The sequence below is a fragment of the Bufo bufo genome, chromosome 2 (genome assembly GCF_905171765.1).
Source record: "Bufo bufo chromosome 2, aBufBuf1.1, whole genome shotgun sequence".
Taxonomy (NCBI): Eukaryota; Metazoa; Chordata; class Amphibia; order Anura; family Bufonidae; genus Bufo; species Bufo bufo.
Window position 1 is genome coordinate 29876923 of NC_053390.1, and position 22687 is coordinate 29899609.

The 22687-nt window shown below is 44.6% G+C and overlaps 1 protein-coding gene and 1 long non-coding RNA gene across 2 annotated transcripts in view; both read left to right on the forward strand.

Annotated features, from left to right (window-relative positions):
• The first annotated feature begins 223 nt into the window (after nt 1–223).
• LOC120991295 lies at nt 224–6108 on the forward strand. The gene is made up of 3 exons (XR_005776617.1): nt 224–281; nt 771–895; nt 6066–6108. It is a non-coding gene; the product is annotated as an uncharacterized LOC120991295 (long non-coding RNA).
• Nucleotides 6109–6420: 312 nt separating this feature from the next.
• LOC120992083 (zinc finger protein 585A-like) overlaps nt 6421–22687 on the forward strand; it is an 81367-nt gene continuing 65100 nt past the window's right edge. The window contains exon 1 of the mRNA XM_040420834.1: nt 6421–6452. Within this exon, the coding sequence (XP_040276768.1) occupies nt 6422–6452 (31 nt within the window). The 5' untranslated portion in view covers nt 6421. The remainder of the gene's footprint in view (nt 6453–22687) is intronic.

Consider the following 22687-nt stretch of genomic DNA (forward strand, 5'->3'; position numbering starts at 1 on the left):
CACTCCTCATGTCACATGATCATTATCACAGGCCCTTCACCACCTCTTATCCAATCCAGTTCTGAGCCTCGCCCCCTGTACTGATCACAAGACGTTGACATCACCCCAGGTCCTTCACCACCTCTTCTCCTTCCACTTCTAAGCCACGCCCCCACTGATCACATGACGGTGACGTCACCCCAGGTCCTTCAGCTCTGGCAGTGCAGCAGATACTGGGCAGGTCCTGGTCGGTAGTCAGGGCTCTTGTTCTCTCTGGTATCAGCCATTCCTCCAGCCTGCAGGTAAGATGAGCTGTGAGGAGACAGTGTGGTGGAGAGCTCAGACATGTCACCTCTGGAGATTCTCCTCCATTACACACAAGGAATCCTTCTCCGCTCCTCAGCTTAGTATGATGGGGGGAGGAGTAGTGGGGATAGGGGGGGTTGTCATCATTCTGTGCTGGATGAGGGAATCTGCTCCGTATGAATGAGGGAAACACTTTCAGGAGCTTAGATACACACAGAGCTCAGAGTCTCCTCCCTCCACACCCTGCACTGCCAGGAGCTTAGATACACAGTGCACTGCCAGGAGTTTAGATACACACGCAGCTCAGAGTCTCCTACCTCCACACCCTGCACTGCTTGGAGCTTAGATACACACAGAGCTCAGGGTTTTCCCGTCAGTGCAGCTTTATGAGGGTCTGAGTTTTGCGGGATGAGTTGTACTTTTTCTCGGCCTCGTTATCGGGGACATGGGACTCACTGATTAACCTTTATTCCCTTTTTTTGGAGGCGTCATGAAGAAAACCAGCAATACGAGCCTTCTCCTGAATAAGCCACCAAGGATGGACAGGAAGGAGATCAGCAGAAGAATATTAGACCTCACCTTGGAGATCATCTCCCTGCTGAGCGGAGAGGTAAATTTTTCTAGATTTCTCTCCTCTTTATTGTATTCTGTAACAAGTCAGACATCGGGAAGGAGAATCCATCATAGGAAGTGATAGGAAGAGTCCAGGGTCCTGGAGAACGGCCTCCAGACCTTCCAAGTGACGGAGAACCTGAAGATCAGCCCCCAGTATGGTGAGTGATGTATCATGTGACCAGTGACCAATAGTCATGTTGTAGGAGCCATGAGAAGGTAAGTAGGCACGTTGTACCCAGGAGGAAAGGGCTGCTGTGTGCTGCTAGTGGCGTTACAAATACATTGTTAAAAGCAGGATTTAAAATCCTAAGAACAATTCCTGTTCTCTGTTGTATCTGGGGTAATCGCTAGCAGGACTGGAGACTTTCTTCGGTGCACACTGTCATATGTTAAAGGTATACAGAACTGGAGCAGGAGGTCTGAATACCGCTGTGACAGGTGGGAGCATGCTGCCCATCTGAAAGTTCACATTAGAGTTCAGAATGAGAAAATTGGTGATCTGGAGAGGAGCATGCTGCTCATTGAGCAAGCATTCAGTGGAGTAGAAATGGCAGCTGGAGATAAGGGTCAGGAGGAGCAGGTAGGTAGCTGGGTCAATGTATACAGGGGGAGTAGAAAGGGATCCAAGAACAGAGAGGCTGATTCTATTACTGTGCATCTAAGCAAAATTGCCAAGTTGGGTAATGATACAAGGGTGTCAGTCCCAGAAATGGCAACCCTAGAGGATACTGCTCTAACAGCCAGGATGGGAGGGGGGGGGGGGGGGGGGGTGCAAGTACAGGTGGGCCTGTACAGTTAGGACTTATAAGGGATTTTATTATCAGGACGGCGGATAGTATACCTGAATGGTTTGACATCTCCCTCGTACCAGGGTTCGGCATGTGGTGGAACAGGTGGATATGTTACTGGGAGGAACTGGTGATGACTCAACTGTCTTGGTTCATGATGAAACCAATGACAGAATACATGGAAGTTGAGAGAGGGTCCTTAAGAATAATTTCGAAGAAGTAGGTTGCAAACTTAAGGGAAGGACCTGAAAGATGGTAATCTCTGGAATACTGCCTTTGCCATATGCAACACGGGAACCACAGCGGGTCCTCAGTGAGCTAAATGAATGGCTGAAGTCTGGGTGTAGGGCAGAAGGGTTTTGGTTCTTAGAGCACTGGGCCCACTTTTTATTTGGGTACAAACTGTATTCTATGTATAATATGCCCCTTATTGGAAGGGGGTCTGCTGTGCTGGGAGATATTTCCATAGAGATGTGAGGGTGAGACAGAAAATGAAGTGATAGATAGGTGACAGAGGGGTCAGGATATATTGGAGGGTGGAGAATCGATTATGGGGGATTATTAAGGCAGTGGACAGGGAGATCCACATGTTACCAACCACCAATAAAAACTGGAACCTGAATGTGGAACATTAAATAGTAACTTCAATGTATGTTCACAAATCCAAATCTACATGCATCCTTACCACATGCGAGTAAGGACCTCTTTACAAAGCATTGGTGCAGCCTCATCCGGAACATGCAGTTCAGTTCTGGGCATCAGTTTATAGAAAGGATGCCTTGGAGCTGAAAAAGTACCAAAAAGAGCAACTAAACTGATAAGGGGTATGGAGGGTCTGAGTTATGAGGTGTCGGGAATATAAAACAAATGGCTTTATATAAAAGGATCAAAGAAAAAATTTCAAATGCAGTTGATCCTCGAGGTGGACATACATAACACCTCAAAAGAGTTTGATCAGTTATTTAATTATATTGTGCAATCAGTAAAACAAGGTACAGGCATCTATGCAAAAATATAAATGATTTATTATACGATAATTTAAAATAAAAAGATTAATCAATGGGAAACTCAATAATCTGCAAAGATACACAATGATATGCAGTACCAAAAATTCACAAATACCAGCATATACACAGTTCCTCTCAGACAGAATAATATAATACAATCCGCCTCGACCACAATTTTTAGATATAAAAACTCAATAACGTTAATAAAAGATATGAATCCTTGCTCTGCACCCAACTATGACAAATCACGGATAATGGGGTAGCAATATAAATTATCAAGCCTGGTATTGACTATGGAATGAGATTATTCCAATCGGAGAGTTACCTCTGAAATAAATATTTAGGTCTTTTATTCAGTAATAATATATATATATATATATATATATATACAGTACAGACCAAAAGTTTGGACACACCTTCTCATTCAAAGAGTTTTCTTTATTTTTATGACTATGAAGGCATCAAAACTATGAATTAACACATGTGGAATTATATACATAACAAACCTGTGAAGTGAAAAGGGCACACCTGTGAAGTGAAGACCATTTCAGGGGACTACCTCTTGAAGCTCATCAAGAGAATGCCAAGAGTGTGCAAAGCAGTAATCAAAGCAAAAGGTGGCTACTTTGAAGAACCTAGAATATGACATATTTTCAGTTGTTTCACACTTGTTTGTTATGTATATAATTCCACATGTGTTAATTCATAGTTTTGATGCCTTCATAGTCATGAAAATAAAGAAAACTCTTTAAATGAGAAGGTGTGTCCAAACTTTTGGTCTGTACTGTATATACATATTTTATTTTATTCAGTAATATGCATTGATACTGAATAGTGACAATATTGCTGTAGCACTTTTAACAACTATACATCTGCCAACATGATGCCCGCTCGCACGTGCAAGTCTCTGCTGTTTCAAACAGCAATGCAATAATGCCGATCGTGGTAATTAAATGCTTTAGATGCCGTGATCAAGTGAGATCACGGCACCTGTGCGCAAAAGCTTAGTACTGAAGCCCCGTGCGGCCAATCAGGACTTCAGTACATGCGCTGAATGCTCAGAGTCTCTATGAAGAAATTCGGAGCATTAATGCTGCAATTCCTATATTGGCCACCAGATGGCAGGCCAATATAAGAAATAAGGAAAATGCAAAGAAATTGTCATTTTTTTTTATCCATTATAGGTCAAAATGAAAAATTTAAAACATCATTTATAAGGTCATTTATGAGCCTTAAAATGATTATAAAAAAAAAAAAAAACGTTACAAAATATATAAAAAAAATATAAAAGTTTAAATCACCCCCCATTTCGTATAATAAAAACCCCCCACCTAAATAACAATAAATATAAACATCCTGGGTATCACTGCGACCAAAAACGCCTATAATATTAAAAAAATAAAAATAAAAAATCCAATACGGCGAATGGTGTAACGGAAAAAAGGGTCAAAATGGCCGATTTGCCATTTTTTCATTTCTTCTCTTACCCCAAAAAATGAAATAAAATGTGATCCAAAAGTCATGCACACTTCAAAATGGTATCAATAAAAACTATGAATTGTCCCGCAAGAAATGAGCCTCTAAACAGCTCAGTAGACATAAGTATAAAAAAAAGTTATGGGGGTCAGAATATGGTCATATAAAAAAAAAATAAAAGTCTCAAAGTTTAAATGTATTTTTACACTATTTACACATAAAAAACCTATACATATGGGGTATCGTTGTAATCCTACTGACCCAGAGAATGAAGGGCATAGGTCAGTTTTGCCGTAAACAATACGCCGTGGGAACTACATTTTATGCCATAATTAATGGTGACATTAGAAAGTACAACTTGTCCTACAAAAAATAAGCCCTCATACAGCTATATGACTGGAAATATAAAAAAGTTATGGCTCACGGAAAATAGGGAAGAAAAATGAAAACGCAAAAATGAAAAAAACAAAAACAAAACTCTGGTGTCCAAAGGGTTAATAATACGTAACAATATAAAACGATACATATGTCTTATTGATTTTCTTATACAAAACTAACGTTGATTATAAGCGTATATAGATATCACAGATTTTCTGCTTCATTAATAAACACCAAACTGTAGAGGTTATTAGCACCAGCTGCGTCTAGAGAGCACTCTTATCTCCTGTCATAAATCCATAAGGAGACAAGAAGGCCTCTGTTCAGACTGGTACATCCATGAGAAGAAATATTATTAGCGGTGACCTTTCCATGAACTTCTTTCGGCCATCTTTAAAATACATACATATAACAATATGGCCTCTTATAGGTATATATAATCTAATCCACTATAACTAGGATACTTAGATAAATGTTTTATACACTTATGAAAAAGCACAACAGAGGAAAGATTTGCAAATTTTTTTTTTTATAGTCTTGCATAGAGGCGTCTAAGACGGGACATGATTAACCTATATGTATAAATAAATGTGCCACAAGCCAGGCACTCCCATTCTCTGCTCTGAGGACCTGAGGATGGGAGTGGTAGTGATTCTGGCTGCAACAGTTGTTCACAATGGCAGTTCTCACAGTGATGCTCCCTGGGGCCACGGCAGTGATAGGAGGGCGCAGCCTTTATTCCCTCAGGTCACACCCTGAGGTTGGGAGTCCTGCTTGATGGTAGTTGGGGTCACCTTGCTATTGTGAGTTTGATGTGGGTGCATGACAGGAGATGTAGGTGCAGTGGCCGGCGAATGGTGCTGGAATCAGTACCCGGGCCAGTTGTAGAAAATAAACAAGTCTCTCATTACTGAATTGCAAAATGAGGGTTGTAGTACATCCAACGGTACCAAACAAAGTTCCCAACAATATGTAAAGCCTCATTCACACGTCAGGGTTCGGTCAGTGATTGTGAGCCAAAACCAGGTGCGGCTCTAAATACAGAATAGGCGCAGATCTTTCCCTTATACCTTATGTCTGTGGAGGCTCCAATCCTGGTTTTAGCTCACAAACACTGATGGAAATCACTGACCAAACACTGACGTGTTCAGTTCTCAACCCATCCCTTGGTTTAACCATGCTAGCTATGTAACTAGTTGACCAGCTATATAGACATATAGAAGATGACAATAGGAGGAAAGCCCATGGCTACCTTAATAATCAGTCATACTGCCTGGTTGGGTTGATCCTGCTAATTAAAATGACTTCCCGCTTTCCTGAGAACAAAGACGTTTATTCTTTATACAAACTAGGTCTTCAGTGCACAGAGGGGCGGAAATACTGCACTTGATTTTCACAAGACAGGTATCATTTTAGTTAGCAGGGTCATCCCTACCAGCCAGTATACCTGGAGTAGTAGTAGTATTGAGCCTGCTGACAGATCTTCTGTAAGTATTGTTTTCCTCTTCATCCACAGGAGTACACAATAGTGAAGAAGATATCGGGGGACTGTGTGACTCCCATTATCCATCTCCAGGAGTCAGGAGAGCGGAGCAGGACCCCTCACCCCATCACAGAGCCTCCCCCTCCCCCCCTGACACAGGAGCAGAAGATCCTAGAACTCACCCACAAGATGATGGAGCTGCTGACTGGAGAGGTGACACTGCTGGGAATGCTGGGAAATTCTCCAGTAACAGCACTGGAGGGGTCTGAGTGATGACGGTGTCATTGTGTTGTCAGGTTCCTATAAGGTGTCAGGATGTCACTGTCTATTTCTCCATGGAGGAGTGGGAGTATATAGAAGGACACAAGGATCTGTACAAGGAGGCCATGATGGAGGAGCACCAGCCTCTTATATCACAAGGTGAGACCCGTCATGTGCAGTGTATACACGTGTGTGCAGTGACATGTAATGGAGGAGCACCAGCCTCTTATATCACAAGGTAAGAGCCGTCATGTGCAGTGTATACACGTGTGTGCAGTGACATGTAATAGAGGAGCTCCAGCCTCTTATATCACAAGGTAAGACCTGTCATGCAGTATACACACGTGTGTGCATGTAATAGAGGAGCTACGCAAATCTGCAGGCTTTTTTAACATCATGTTAGGGCCCTGCATTTGCCTTATAAGTTAAACATAATCATAGGGCTTTATTCACCTGACAGATAGTAAATAGGTGTCGTATTGGCACTGCGATATTCGTGTAGACTGCTTAATGATGACATCATGCACCAGACCACCGCAGCAGGACGCATGTGTTACTGTGAGCTTAGGCAATTGCAACTTATCAGGGACATGTGTCGAGTTCTCCGGCCTCTCAAAGCTACCGCCAGATGTGAGAGTAGAGAAATCATCGAGATCAACTAGGTCATCCCTGATCTTGATATTGGAGCAAAAGCTCATACTGATTCCACAAGAGATGTTGAAAGTAGAACAGCTTACACCTCTTGATCACCGCCCTGTAGCTGTTGAGGACCCACATGGATGAAGTTGCATGGAGAAGGAAGGTGGAGGATGAGGAGCTACGACTGGTGGGGAGGATGTTTAGGAGAAGTTGCTGGTGCAGGGGGAAAAGGAGATTTTTGTATAACTTACCAGTAAAATCTCTTTCTCGCTCTTCATTGGGGGACACAGGAACCGTGGGTATAGCTATGTCCTCTAGGAGGCTTTGACACTAGTAAAAGCTGTTAGCTCCTCCCCTGGGAGCTATACCCCCTCCAGCCTGGAGAGAGAGCTTCAGTTTGTGTACAAGCAGTAGGAGAAGCAAGCCAACCAAAGAAAAACCCGTGGAAAACCAACCATGTCAAAGGACCCAACGGGGTTCAAACCAGCAACAGCCACAACAGTGGCCGGAAAATAATACTGGGTGGGTGCCGTGTCCCCCATTGAAGAGCGAGAAAGAGATTTTACTGGTAAGTTATACAAAAATCTCCTTTTCTCGCCCATATTCATTGGGCGACACAGGAACCGTGGGACGTCCAAAAGCAGTCCACAGGGAGGTAAAAACCACAGACCCATGGAATCAAGCATCCCTGCAGGCATCTAAGAACTGTCGCCTGCAAGACCACGCGGCTCAAGGCAGGGACCGCCGATGCATAAGTATGCACCTGGTAAATTTTTGTGAACGTGTGTATGGAGGACCAGTAGCCTCCCTACACAACTGAGCAGCCAAAGCACGATTCCCTCAAGCCCAAGAAGTGCCCACCGCTCAGCGGAGTGAGCCGTGACACCTAAGGGCGGAATCCTGCTCCGGGCGCGGTATGTTTCAGCAGTTGCAGACCGAATCCAACTTGCAATCGCCACTGTGGAGGCCGCCAATCCCTAGCGAGGACCCTTCAGAAGACAAAAAGGGGTTCCTTACGCCGAAAGAGACTGGAAGCTGCCAAATAATGATCGGAGCTCTGACAACGTCAAATAATCGAACTCCCTTCCGTAGGGTGTTAAGGGGAGGGACGGTGAAGGAAAGGCAATGTCCTCATTTATATGGAAGTCAGAGAACACCTTTGGGAGAAGAAGGAATGAGCCGGAGAACCGCCTTATCCTTGTGAAGAACCAGGAAGGGCTCTCTGCAAGAGAGTGCCCCCAACTCGGACGACCGTCAGATGGATGTGATAGCCACAAGAAAGGACTACCTTCTAGGACAGGAGCCGGAGTGAGATCTCCCGCAAGGGCTCAAAGGGAGAAGACTGGAACGCTGAGAAAACTATATTCGGATCCCAAGGTGGTAAAGGACTGTACGGAGGAACCGTATGTGCCACTACCTGAGGAAGGTTTCCATGGCACCAGGGAAACCAGAGTACACTGGAAGCCGCCCCAGGATAGAAGCGCCAACACCTGACCCATCAAGGACTAAGGGCTAAACCGGGTCCAACCCTGATAGTAGAAAGGATAGGATGGCGGGGAGAGAAAAAACGGAGTGAGGGGATGTCCCGGCTTTCACAGAATAATAGATCCTGGGCGATGCAGGCTTCCTGACCTGAACCATAGTGCGAATGACGTCCGCCGAAAACCCTCTCCAAGTCAGAATGGCGGTTTCAATAGCCACGCCGTCAAACAAGACCCTAAATGCTGATGTAGGACCGGACCCTGTGAAGAAGGTCATCTCTGAGCGGCAGTGACCAAGGGACGTCTCCTAGAAGGGGAACGAGGTCGGCGTACCACGTGCGACAGGGTCAATTCGGAGCGACTAGGATTTGTCGGAATGTCCTCCAGCTTGAGATTTCGTAGAACTCTGTCAAGGAGGGGAAGTAACATGTAAGGAGGGAGAACTCCCGCCAAGGAGAAATCAGGGTGTCCACGTCGCATGCTTCCGGAACACTGGCTCTGGAGAGAAGGTGGGAAGCTTCGCGTAGATACCGTTAGCACACCCAGACCAATGGAAGAGTCCCTGTAAAAGGAGGGATGTGGGGGGCGCCACAGCCCACCAGTCGGGACTGGAGCGTGCCTGGAATGGAAGGCCACCAAACGAATACCCCGTGCAAAGGCAGATGAGGGAAGGTAGTAATGTAGGAACTACTAAGGCATGCGGGGGGTGGCTATGAACCATGAGCCAGAGGAGGAAAAGACAGGAGAAGGATAGGCTAGGTCTAAGCCCATTCCCTGTCTGAGACCGGCGCTATACAAAGTGGCCAGGATTAAGTGGCAGTGCAGAAAAACTCTGCCTGGGGGAAGCCAGGCAAGGGGAGTCACACTGTATTGCTAGCCCCATACCCCAGCAGAGGAGGGGGCCACCCACAGAGGCCACCGAATTTAGTGCTAAAGAGTCCACCGCCTGACAAAGAGCTGTGCAGTAAGAACCCAAACATGTAGTGGTAACACAATACCGCTCCCACAGTAGTAGCCAGCACTTACCCCGTCAGCGCAAAACTGAGAGGGAGGCCTGAGGCTATCCGTAGAAGCCACGTACCATACTGTCCCAGTTAAGTGGAGTTAACCTTAAAAAACCCTACCAGGAAGGGTGCTGAACAGGCGCAACTGCCAAGCTAGTGCCAAGGTAGTGCCCCTACCTGTCACCACCAGATCTCTGAGAAGTTCTGATAGACGTTCTTCAGTACCTCCTGCATGATGTTCTTCTGTTTTGCTTTCGCTTTGACATCTCTTCTCCCTCTCCCAGCTGTCACCTATTAGCAGTGATTGCCTCCCTATATATCTCCTCCCATACTGCTTCACTTTGCGGTTTACACTACTTCCTGGATTGGGTTCACTGCTTGAAGTGGCTACTGCTGGTTCCTCAAGATAAGTCTTTTTCTGTATTTGTGTTTTCCTGTTGGCTTGAATCTAGGTGACCCTGACTCCCTCCGTATTGAGTGCAGGGAGCCGGTGGTCGTGTCCCCTCACTATTATAGGGTTTGCAGGTGTCACTCCGTCTAAGGTACGTGGACATGCAACTTTCTATCATTGAGATCTTTGCATGGGCTGAGCAGTGAGGGGGAGCTCTAGGGCATTAATAGGGCTCACCCTTTTGTTCCTTAGTTTGGGATCAAGTCAGTCGGATCTTTATTTGTTACTTATTGTTTCCTGCAACACCATCCGTGACACTACCTGAGGGGGACGTCCCACTGCAGCGACCACGAACTCGAGCATGAGCGAAAAACTGCACCTGTGGATGAGATCCAGCATAACCACAGTCCCAGAGAAGGGGGAGTGGTGGATAGAGAACACAGAGTTAGAAACTCTTGACTCGCTGGAACGTACTCGCCATATATGTGCAATGGAGTAGGCACTACGTATTGATTCGGACAATATCATGACCGACTGGAACAACGGGGGCCCATGGAGACGGGGTCTCTAGGACACAGAAGTGATGCTAGGAACCCCCTGAGAAGACAGAGGATGTTATAATCATGCACAACACCAGCACCAAAGGAAAGGAAGGAAAAACCACTGTGTCCACTGATGGCACCCATATAGCACTAGGGTAACAGTTCCGGCACCTGCTAGTACCAACTGTTGCCACGCCCCCTTGTGAAATAAGCGAAGGCACCTAGAGCCATGGCGCCGCAGAATTTCAGCATCTGAGGATGTTTAGTTATTCCCCCGCTAATGATCCTTGTTGAAGGGGGTAATGCAACAGAAAAACACGTGATGTGCAACACTCCGCCTATGGAAGGATAGCGCGACAGTCGGAACCGTATTCAATCGTAGTTCAATTACCTACCTAAGGAACCACGCCGGCGGAGAATTATCAACCAAATGACCCCAGAGGGTGGACTGGGAAGTTCCAGTGGTCCCCCACTGGATTGCGCAGATGGAGAATTATCAACCAAACGACCCAGGAGGGTGGATTGGGAATGTCAGAGGTCCTGTATGGAATTGCGCAGGTGGAGAATTATCAACCAACGACCCAGGATGGTGGATTGGGAATGTCAGAGGTCCTCTATTGAATTGCGCAGGTGGAGAATCATCAACCAACGACCCAGGAGGGTGGATTGGGAATTCCAGAGGTTCTCTACTGTATGGCGTAGGCGGAGAATTATCAACCAAACGGCCCCAGAGGACAGATTGGAAATCCTGCAGAGGTCCTTCACTGGATTGCGCAAGTGGAGAATTATCAACCAAACGACCCGGAGCGAGGATTGGGAATACTTCAGCTGTCGTCCACGGGACTTGCGAAGGTGAAGAATTATCAACCAAACGGCCCGAAGATCGGATTGGGAACTATGCGAGGTCCTCCTTATCCGAAAAAGGACACAGGCCCAGGCTGGGACCACACAGACAGGGTGGCCTGCGGTGATGAGGGCTGAGGAGGGGGACCTAGTTTTTTTTTAGCGGCCTCAATGACAGGTTAAATTTCTCCACAATTAAGGCCCACTGTACTAGAGGTAGAACCCCAGTAATCAGGGCTGCTCCTGAAAGGGGTGGATGATGGCGTTAGGGGTGGAGAGCGGGAGCCTCTTCCACTCCCCCTCTGCATGCCTGACCGAGCGCCCCGGTCCACAGCGGTGCGCTCGGCCTCCCGCTGTAGAACAGAGGAATTAACCCCCTGTGTGCCTTGTAAGGAACTCCGCCTGAGGGGGGATGTTATGGCACACTGTACTTGCGACCTGATGGCGAGTCCAAGTGATGAGGGCTGAGGAGGGCCTATTGATTTACACAGACAGCGTGTCCCACCAAGGCCAGGTCCAACCCTGATTAAATTATGTAACCATTGGCCATCATGGGGTCTTGAACCCCTGAGTATAGGCTGGCCCTGCTGAAAATGATGACGAGGGAGGGAGGGGAGGGTTAAACATACTTACCTAGTCCCGTGTACTCACCTGATCTTCTGTCCTGCCGCCATCTTCACCCTTCCTCTGGTCCAGCAGGGTCACCCCTTCAGCTACTGGCACCGTAGTGGCAGGACGCTGGAAAGGGGGCTTGGATGGGTGACCCTTCTGCTGGCAGGATGCAGGGGAGTGAGGCTGCCCTGGTCCACCTTGTCTTCTTGTGGGGGAGGAGGCAGCGTGGCGGACCAACGCTAGCGTGCTCTCCCGGGAGGCGAGGCGTCCACTGTTTCCCACCTTAAAGAAGGAAAACAAGAAACTAAAATAAAAAGGGAGGTCTTGCCTCCTATTGACACTAGAAAAAACTGAAGCTCTCTCTCCAGGCTGGAGGGGGTATAGCTGCCAGAGGAGGAGCTAACAGCTTTTACTAGTGTCAACGCCTCCTAGAGGACATAGCTATACCCACGGTTCCTGGGTCCCCCAATGAATATAAGCGAAAAATGGAGTTTTCCCAGAGACAGCTAGGGGATGAGGCTGATGATGATGATAATGACGATGACACTGGCCGTGACCAACCATCTCAATGCAGCTCAGAATATGAAATCTGTTTGCTTGGTTGCTGACATACTCTCAAGTGTATTGTTATCATCCAGTTAAATGATGACTACTGCTTTTAGACCCTCGCTATAGAAGTTAAACGGGGGAATGTTTTCCTCGTACTGAAAGAGGCTAAATTTGGATTACTAGAATATGCTCGTTACCCAGCTTGCCACTGATTTTTCTGAGCAGATGCCTGCCACCAGGAGGCCTCTTTCTGCTGACTTCCCCCCGTCTTCAAGTAGCAGAAGCCACGGCAATTGTTTTTGAACAAAGCAGGTGATTAAATAGAACTAAAACCCCATTTATTACCCTGATTCTGCAGATTGTAGAAATATCCCATATGTGACCCTAGAGTTCTACTTGACTCGAATACGAATCTCAGAATTGAAGGAGCACCTTGTAGATTTTAGGGGGTCATTATTTTGTAGGACATTTTTCAGGCACCATTTCAGATTTGCACAGGCGTTGATGTGCTAAAGCCTAAAGAAACACCCCCTAAAGACCACATTTTGGAAACTATACCTCTCAAGGAATTAATATAGGGGTTTTGGTCGTTATTGGCTTTGGAAACTGGCTTACTCTGTCCTGCCGATAATCCTTCTGGTAGTGCTTTTACTAGCAGTATTGTTGGAAGTGCAACTTGCTCCTTCTTCCCCTGAGTATTTTGTTTTATCAAGCTATTCCTTTTTTTTTTTTTGTACCAGGAATATATTTTACTGGTACACTCCACTTGCAAGGCAGGGTGACGCTGGGTTGTGATAGGCGGTGGAATTGGTGCCTGATCCGGTGATGTTAGATGGACATTTAGGGTTTACTACATTTACTCTTTGATGTACTTTCTGGTCTGACTATTTTTCAGCTATCAAGGACTTTCAGACAGTTCCATGTTGCTGGTTTCTTCTTACTACAGCAAGTTATTATTTCTAGGGCGACTTTATACTTTTGGGGGGCTGTGGTGGTTTCTTGCCATCCCGCTCTTGTTTACTTTCTGATGGTTTCCCCTATATGGGATACTGCTGTTCCCAAATGAGGTGCGGGACCCACCACAGCCTTCTTTCTTTATACAGAGCAGTGTGTTGTTTTTTTTCCTTTCTTTTTTATCATATATTTCTCATGACACGGATCTGGATTCCATTATCTTCCCACGCCTAGGGTGTTTCAGGGCACGATATTAGCAAATTCTGTCCGATATGTGGCTCCTGACTGTTTTTGTATCTATGTTTATACTGTTTTTGTTTATTAGGATTGATGTTCCACTCCTATTACTGATTACATGAGTACTTTTATTTCTCTTTTGGAATGTGAAAGATTCTCTTTCATAATGTTAGGAGGTTCAACTCTCCTCCTAAGAGGCAAAAAGCCTTCTTACAATATGACCGCCTCAACGTTCAGGAATCACACTTTGCCCACTCCTCTTGTCCTCGATACTTCCATAACAAGTATACGTTACTGGCTCATGCTCCACACCAGTTTACATACACTGCAAGACATAGCTGATTACTGGCAGAAGCCTGACACAGCGGGTCAATGGATGGAGAGGTACCTGCTCCGGAGTAGCAGGTGCGGACCAATACAACCAAGAGATAAAATTGTGGTCTTCAGCCAAGGTGGTGGAAGCAGCTAATGTAAAAGGAAGTGACGCATGCTGGCAACTCTCCTTTAATACGAGAGGAGGACCAGGAGTGGGTGGACTCGGGCCCAGCGGGCATTATGATAGACTATACAACTGCCTATTAAGATAGCAATAAAACTTGCTCCTGATATCAAGTAAACCATCACGACCACCATTTCAGCCTCACTGCAGTTACTACAGATGGAGGTAGTGGCTCATGCTGGGAGATTGGAGGAGTTATAACATTGAGTGAATATGCTGGAGTCTGAGTCGGGAAACACCCATGCCCATATAAGACAGCTACAGTTGGATAACTGTGTTGAAGGACCAGCTGGATGGCCTTGAAAATAGGTCAAGAAGAAACAACCTGAGAATCTTGTGGTTGCCAGAATATATTAAACTGCATTTGCTCCACAAGCATTGTGAGGAGAAAATGCCAGAGGCCTTAGCCTTACAAGGTACCAATAGGGTGGAACTGGTCCACTGCTATCCTCAGAATTTACTCAATCTACCAGAGCAGTGGTGACCTTTAGCTCCCCAGCGGAGACAGCTTCTCACTTAGAAGATGAAGGTCTGATGCTGAGTAACTGGGAGACCCAGGCTCACTCTCCCAGGAGTGACCTTGGCAAGATTGCTGGGCGACATATCGTAGATAATTGCGAGAGGGTCCCCGGTCCATGGAATCAACCATCTCCAAGTTATGGGCTACAGTCGCTGTGCCCAACTGCAATACTTCTTTCCTGAAGGAGCAAAGGCATCTGAAAACAAGTTGCTATGAGATTGTCCAGACGGACGGCTGAACGGTTATGTAACATATCTTCCGGTTCTCTTTGATATCATAATATACTTTTGATAGGCTGTTTGTCTTTCTTTGAATACTGGTTGGACTTCTCTTTAGGAATAGTCAACCCCTAAGCTTTAAGTTTGCTATGCCAATCTGCACGGGTCTTTCTGCAGGGGCTTGACTAAATGAGCAATGTTACTCCCAGAAAAAAGGGAAGTCTCTTGGTACGATAAATGCAGTCCGAAATGGAGGGAGATATGTGTACTGTGCTAGTTTTACCTCGTACATGTTCTTTTGTTTGGTTATTTTTCTTTTCTTATGTTATATTTGAGATGTTGATTGCTGTATGCCTACGATAGAGCACTCAGCCTTAGATTTAGAGGCAAATGTCCGTTCCCCCAGATGGTCTCCTATGTTGGAATATATCTCCTCTATTGCACCGCCATTATGCAAGTAATTTCTTGAAATGTTAAGGGAATTAGATCCCCTTTAAAGAGAAATAGCTGAAAACTGACTTAGATTTGTTACAGGAGACTTATTTGTGTAAATTGTGGGTAGGATCTGCTGGAGGGTTATATATCAGCCAGTCTGTTAGTCAGATCCATGATTAGAGATGCTCCTTCTCCTTTGAAGTTGACAGCATGGCGTGAAGCACAGCAGGCTTTTAATGACTGGACACTGCAACGCGAACCGCACTACAGCTCGGGCCTGAAGGCTTCCTTTTTCAGATATGGTAATAAGTCAGGCAAACTATTAGCGACCCTAGCACAAAGCAGATTTCAAACTACATACTTTAATACTTTACCTTGAATGTAGATGCAAAAATCCTCTCGCAGCTTATAGCAGATTGACTAGCGAATGTTATGCCTTCCCTTCTTGGCCCAGAACTAGTAGGCTTCACACAGGGAAGGTCTGCTATCACAAACATCAGGATGGTGTTGTCTGTTCTCGACCTTGTTTACCATCAATGCTGAAAAGGCTTTTGACAATGTCCGATGGCTTAAAATAGCCCCGTTCACTGATGATATATTATTTCTGTTAGATCCAGAGAAGGGAGTCCCGGTGATATTGTAGGCACTCACAGATTTTGGAATGTCTTCTGGATACCGTGTCAATATCTCTAAATGCGAATTGCTGTGGATAGGGGGAAAACCTAAAGTATCCTCTGTCTCTGTTCATGACCTCGGTTTATCTGTAGTTCAGGAAAGCGGGACATACTTAGGAGTGAAGATAGGGGCCACTCTCTGTACCAACCGAATTACTCTCCTCTCATCCATAGGATGCAATCTGATCTGTTGAGATGGTTAGGACTACCTCTGAATATGGAGGGTCGATGCCATCTGGTCAAAATGTCATGCTTTGCACAGCTTCTCTATCCCTTCTCTACTGTTGAAGAGCGCAGACGTGCAATATTTACACTCCAGTTTCACCAAGTTTACCTGGCCTAGGAGGAAGCCTAGGATAGGTTTATCTAAATGGATGTTGTCTAGAGATGAGGGAGGTGTAAATTTCCCTAATCTCAGAGGGTACGACTTAGCCTGCCGATTTAGACACCTCCTTGACTGGACACATGGTAACTCCTTTTATTCCAACAACTTGCCTTTTCCTGGGCTCTTATGGCCCTGGCTCAGTCAAGGTTGGCAACTCTCCCTCTATAAAGGGTTCTTTCCTTCTTAGGGATACCCTGGTGAAATGGAAAATCTCGCACCAACATTTTAAGCTTTCTTATCAATGCACAAACACAGAAATATAGTGGCAAATCTGGGGGAGCTGCTCAACCCCTAACACTGTAGCGTGTTTTTCATTGGGGGAGCAGCCCCACCGCATGTGGACCGCAGCAAACGACTATCCCCACCAAAAAAATGCATTTCTTATCAATGCTCTAAACACTTACCTCTTTGAAACAATCCTGACTTCCAAGTTAAAATGAGAAGCATTTTGTTTAGGGATCGGAAGGCGAAAGGAACTTGCCGTCCTGGGAAGTTGAGGCATAATGTGGAGGCAGGAGTTGTGCACCCTAATTAATTTGCAAGGAGTTTACTTATACCTGTATCAGCAGATCAGACACTTATCTCATAAACTAAATGACATTACGGGGTAAGCCTGGACGAATCCCTTTGACGGCCTTTTAGGGGTTGCCTCTAGAAGATCTATTTCTCAAATATATGGACAATTATGGAAATCCATCTCTTCCATACGACCAGAAATAGCATTCAGAGGATGGGTTAAAAAATTGCAGTTCTCTGAGGTCCTTCCATGCATTCTCATTGGATGGGCTTATTTCCGAAAACACCTAACTAATGTGGGTTCGAGACACAACGCAAAATACTTCAGAGAGCAATATATCATCTCCAACCTCCCCAGACCGGAAATCTTCTTGTCAGCGATTTAAGCCACAAACAATTTTATATTATAGACTCTGGGACTGCCCTAAACTTGTGTCCTAGTGGGGGGAGGTTTTAGACTGGGTGCACCAAATCAGTAGATTTAAGGGAGCTCTAGGTCCAACGGAAGTACTATTCAACTCTTGGCAAAGGCCACTTATCTCTCCCAAAAAACCCGCTCATCTACCTCCTATAGTTTATGCTGTTATTTTTCTAGCTAGAAGTGTCTGCTATCAGAGTGGTTGACATCTCGTTTCCCAAGTATGCAGCAGTTAATCTCCAGGCTCACCACTCTTTTTTTATCTGGAGAGATTGGAGACAATGAGACAAAGAAAAGTGTTTACTTCACATGGGATGATGTACAAGCAGATTGTCGGGAAGGAAGCGTTCCTTCCCGACAATCTGCTGATTGCTAGCAGTGCATTTACATGCATCGATCTCCTACAGCTAATGCCACCACTCTTCCCCATACTGTCTCGTTGTTTCCTGGCAGCAGATGGTGTTTACACAGCACAATTTACCACCGGGAAACAAAGATTTTTTTGTGCTGCACAAACAATCCAATTACCTGATCAACGAGCGTTCCTCTCGTTCATCGGGTATTCGACGGTGCATTCACACCACCAGATCATCCCTAACGAGCATTCACAGTAATGATCTGTTCAATTCTCGGCCCGTGTATAGGGTCCTTTAGACGCTCTATGGGAAGGTGGAAGTTTTTCCTAACTCACTTTTTTTTCTGATACTGAGCTGGAGGAGGCGATGATACCCAGTGGTAACAGAGAAAGAGACAAATGTATGCTGGGACGTCTGACAGTGTCCTGATGGATGTAAACGGTTTACGCTTGACCTCTTTTACTACAAGGTTACAGTTCTTATATCTGGTAACGGAGGATATATTTTTGGAGGTTTCATTGTAGGCACATTGCTATTACTTTATAATTGTTACTTTCTGTATGTTGAATGAGGATGATAGGAGTCCTCATTGCTTGCAACTTTTATTGAAAAACCATTAAAATATTTTAAAAAATCAAGAACATAATAAGGTTCAGAATAAAAACTATTCCGACTGGCACTAGCTAATCAAAGACAACCTTCACTGTATCTCATTTAAGCTTTTTGTGATGTTAAACTACAGCTGGATGCCACCCTCTTATACCGTACTGAAAAGGCGCATGGATGGACCCAGGCGAAATTTTATAAATTAGCCAACAAACTGGATAAAGTGCTTACAGTGCAGCTTTGCACCTGCCAGCAAATTAATATATCTATCAAATTTGAGACGAGAGAGGTCAGGTCACATCCAATCCTGTCAAGATATGGTATATCACAAATTCCATGCATTTTGCCAAAAGTTGTATTCTGACCCTATGGATGCTCCTGTTTCTGAGGTGTCTTCAATTTTAGCTCATTTACCAATTCCAAAACTGTTGCCTTTGGACACTGCCACTCTTAATCTCCCCATCAGTGATGAGGAACTAGATTCAACCATAATGTCCTTGAAAAGTGGGAAATCACTGGAAGAGGACGGGTTCTCTTCTCTTTATTTTAAAAAATGTAAAGATATTCTTTTGCCACATTTGAAGAGTTTCTGTGATTATATGGTGCAGGGTGGTCCACTACTTTCAGATCTTTTAACTGCATTAATTACAGTAATCCCTAAACCTGGCAAAGATCACTCACTCCCGGGAAATTATAGCTCAATATCCCTCCTTAATAGTGATGAGCGGCAGGGGCTATATTCATATTCTCAATATTTCACAAATATTTAGTAGAATATTCGTCATATTATCGCGAATTTCGAGAATTTGAGATTATTTTATCGAATGCGATAATTCAGCAATGTAAAAATCGCGTAATGTGAATTCGTAACATGAAATACAGGCGTGGGTCACTTTGGCTACATTTTTCAAGCTGGTATAAGTTTCCTGAGACTGGAGACAATGGTTGGCACGGCAGAACATTATAATAGCTTTATATGCAGATAAAGTCAAGTGCTCCAATATATTCGCGATTTGCGCTAATCGGCAGTGATTAGATTTTTTTTTTCACACTACGTGCAACTTCACATTTTAGCAGGTCTGACTACAGATTACTGATTGGTGCACTAAGTATTGTTCTGAACTTGACATTGCTTCCTTCTCATTGGCCCGCAAGCAAGAAGCAGAGAGGAATCATGTGTTCAGATGGAAAGAAATGCCAAATATATAGCACTATATTCTAAATATTCGCGAATTCTCGAAGTGGCGATATTTGCAATAAAAATTAGCTATTTCAATATTCGTGCTCAACACCACTCCTTAACATTGATTTGAAAATCTTCACCTCCATATTGGCTACCCGCCTAAATCGTTTCCTCCCCTCTTTAATACACGCTGACCAGGTGGGATTCATCCCTGGTAGAAAAGCCCCTGATAATGTGAGGAAAATATGTAACGTTATCTAGCGGGCTAATACAAAGTCTAAAGCCTGTATTACACTGCCCGATTTTTTGGCAGATAATCGCTAATGAGAGTGCGCATGAAGTAAATCTTTTTGCGGATGACATGTTTAACGTTCCTAATCCAGTGACCACGTTACCCAAATTATTAGATAGGCTCACCGTTTTTAGTCATAGGTCAGGACTACATATTCAAACTTCTAAATCTGAAGTTTTACACTGTAATAAGCCATCCCAGACACAAATAGTTGATTGCTGTTTATTTTGGATTCAAAACTTAAAGGGCTTCTGTCACCCCACTAAAGTCTTTTTTTTTTTTTTTTGTGTACTTATAATCCCTATCCTGCCATATTGCCATACATTATGTTGTTAATAATTTTCATTCAGTAGATTTAGCAAAAAACATACTTTTATGATATGCTAATTACCTTTCTACCAGCAAGTAGGGCGTCTACTTGCTGGTAGCAGCCGCAGAAAACCGCCCCCTCCTTCTGTCGATTGACAGGGCCAGCCCCGATCTCCTCCTCCGGCCAGCCCTGTCAGCATTTCAAAAATCGCGCGCCTGTGTTGATTCGGCGCAGGCGCTCTGAGATAAGGAGGCTCGCCTCCTCAGCACTCCCTCAGTGCGCCTGCGCCGATGACGTCTTCTCTTTCGGTGACGTCATCGGCGCAGGCGCACTGAGGGAGTGCTGAGGAGGCGAGCCTCCTTATCTCAGAGCGCGATTTTTGAAATGCTGACAGGGCTGGCCGGAGGAAGAGATCGCGGCTGGCCCTGTCAATCAACAGAAGGAGGGGGCGGTTTTCTGCGGCTGCTACCAGCAAGTAGACGCCCTACTTGCTGGTAGAAAGGTAATTACATATCATAAAAGTACGTGTTTTGCTAAATCTACTGAACTGAAATTATTAATAACATAATGTATGGCAATATGGCAGGATAGGGATTTTAAGTACACCAAAAAAAAAATGAGTTTAGTGGGGTGACAGAAGCCCTTTAAGATGATTACTTACCATATTTGGGGGTAAATATACCTAACTCTCTTGATTCCATTTTTAAATGGAAATATGTTCGCCTTATCCCAAAATCATGTCAAGAATTTATTTCCTGGAATTTTCTTCTTGGTTGGGCAGAATCCATACTGTGAAGATGGTTACACTGCCTTGTATCCTACATTATTTTAGAAACCTTATGGTACTTGTTTCGGAATCTGCACTGAAGCTCCTTCAAAATTAGATTTTCGGTTTTAAATGGGCATACAATCGCCCCTGGATCTCCAGATGAATTTTGCACCTCCATAAAAAAGTACAAGGATTCTCTATGCCTCACCTCTACAGGTATTATTATAGTGGCTTGGTTATCTCAACTGGTGATGACACCTGCAACTTCTAATCCCCCACAATGGGTGCTTTTAGAGTCTGATCTCCTAGCACCAGTAAGTCCACTCACTTTGATTTGGGCCCCAGACATTCCCCTAGCGGATATGGACCCTTCTGTGAAAGTCCCTTTCTTTATGCTTCAGCCATGGCAGACATTCCATTTCAAATATAAAATAAAGGGTACAACATCAACGATGCTCCCTATATTCCAGAACCGCCTTTTTCCACCTGGATTATCTTTCTTTGGTGGAAGCATGCCAAACTATGCCAGATTGGAGATTTCCTGCTCAACTTAAAACTCACGTCCAGGGACTATTTTCTTTCTTGCTTTTCTCCCCCACCCAGTGAACTTTTCCATTTCTTTTAACCTCCTTAGTTCCGAGAGATAAGATGGTTGAATATACCAATATTTAGAGGTTTTGTCAGTATAGAGGAGTAGAAAAAGGATCCCTTTCTTTCATTTATTCCATGGTCAATTTCACTCTTTCTGATACTTTTATGTATTGATGGAAATTGGATATGGGGGACACTCTTACTCTGGAACAATGGAATGATTGTTGTACGGTGATCAGCAATGGAGGTTGGCAGGTGACATTGACGGAAATATTGCTGAAGGTACTTCATAGGGTGCAATTAGTACCTTCCAGATTGCATATTATATATCAGTCATTCTCTTCTTTATGTTTTAGAGCAGGCATGCTCAACCTGCGGCCTTCCAGCTGTTGAAAAACTACAACTCCAGCATGCCTGAACAGCATACAGCTATCGGCCTACAGCAGGGCATGGTGGGAGTTGTAGTTTTACAACAGCTGGAGGGCCAAAAATTGAGCATACCTGTTTTAGGGGATGCCAAGAGACAGGTTATACCCTTCACATATGATGGACCTGTCCTATAGTTCATTGATTTTGGGCCAGTATTCAGAAAGGACTGTTTGAGGTCATTCATAGATGTCCCTCTGTCAGCTCCTGTCTATCTATTAGGTCTTATGTATTAATGCAACGTATACATTTTTACTATATATTTTGATGGTCGCGTGCATACATGTTGCTTCCAGATAGACGCCCCCTATTTATCCATCTTAGCAGTTATCCAGAGAATTAACCAAACTATAAAAAGTGACCCTCTCGGAAACTAGAAAACAGTTCTCTAAGATATGGAATCTATGGATGATTTGTGCTATGACCCCTACTTTTTGTCCCCATGACTGTAAGAGGGGGGGGGTGTTTTTTTCCTCTTTCTCTCTCTCTCTCTTCGCTCTCTCTTTTACATATATCCCTAGTTGGCCGAGGGGTGGGAGGACACAGCCCCTATCATTATTCTACAGATAACTCCTTTATTTGCTTTCTTTATTGTACTTTTTTGCTTTATCCACTTGCATATTTATGTATTTTCGTTCAACATTACCAGTAAATACTTTTGAAACATAATTTCATTTTTTGGGAGGTGAGACGTGACAAAAATTGCAATTCTTTCCACCACCAAATGAAGCATTAACTGGACACCGTTAAGAAAAGATGGGCGGGGCTAACTAGCAACCAATCTGTAATGTTAGTGCCACCCACACAGAACATCTTCATGTTGGCCCCTGTGTCAGGGCTGTAGAGGAGAAAAGATGTCATGGAGTGACATGGCAATGATAAGTCATACAGATTAAAGAGCCTACCGCAGGCAGCACATCATATAAATTACAGGGGCCACCAGA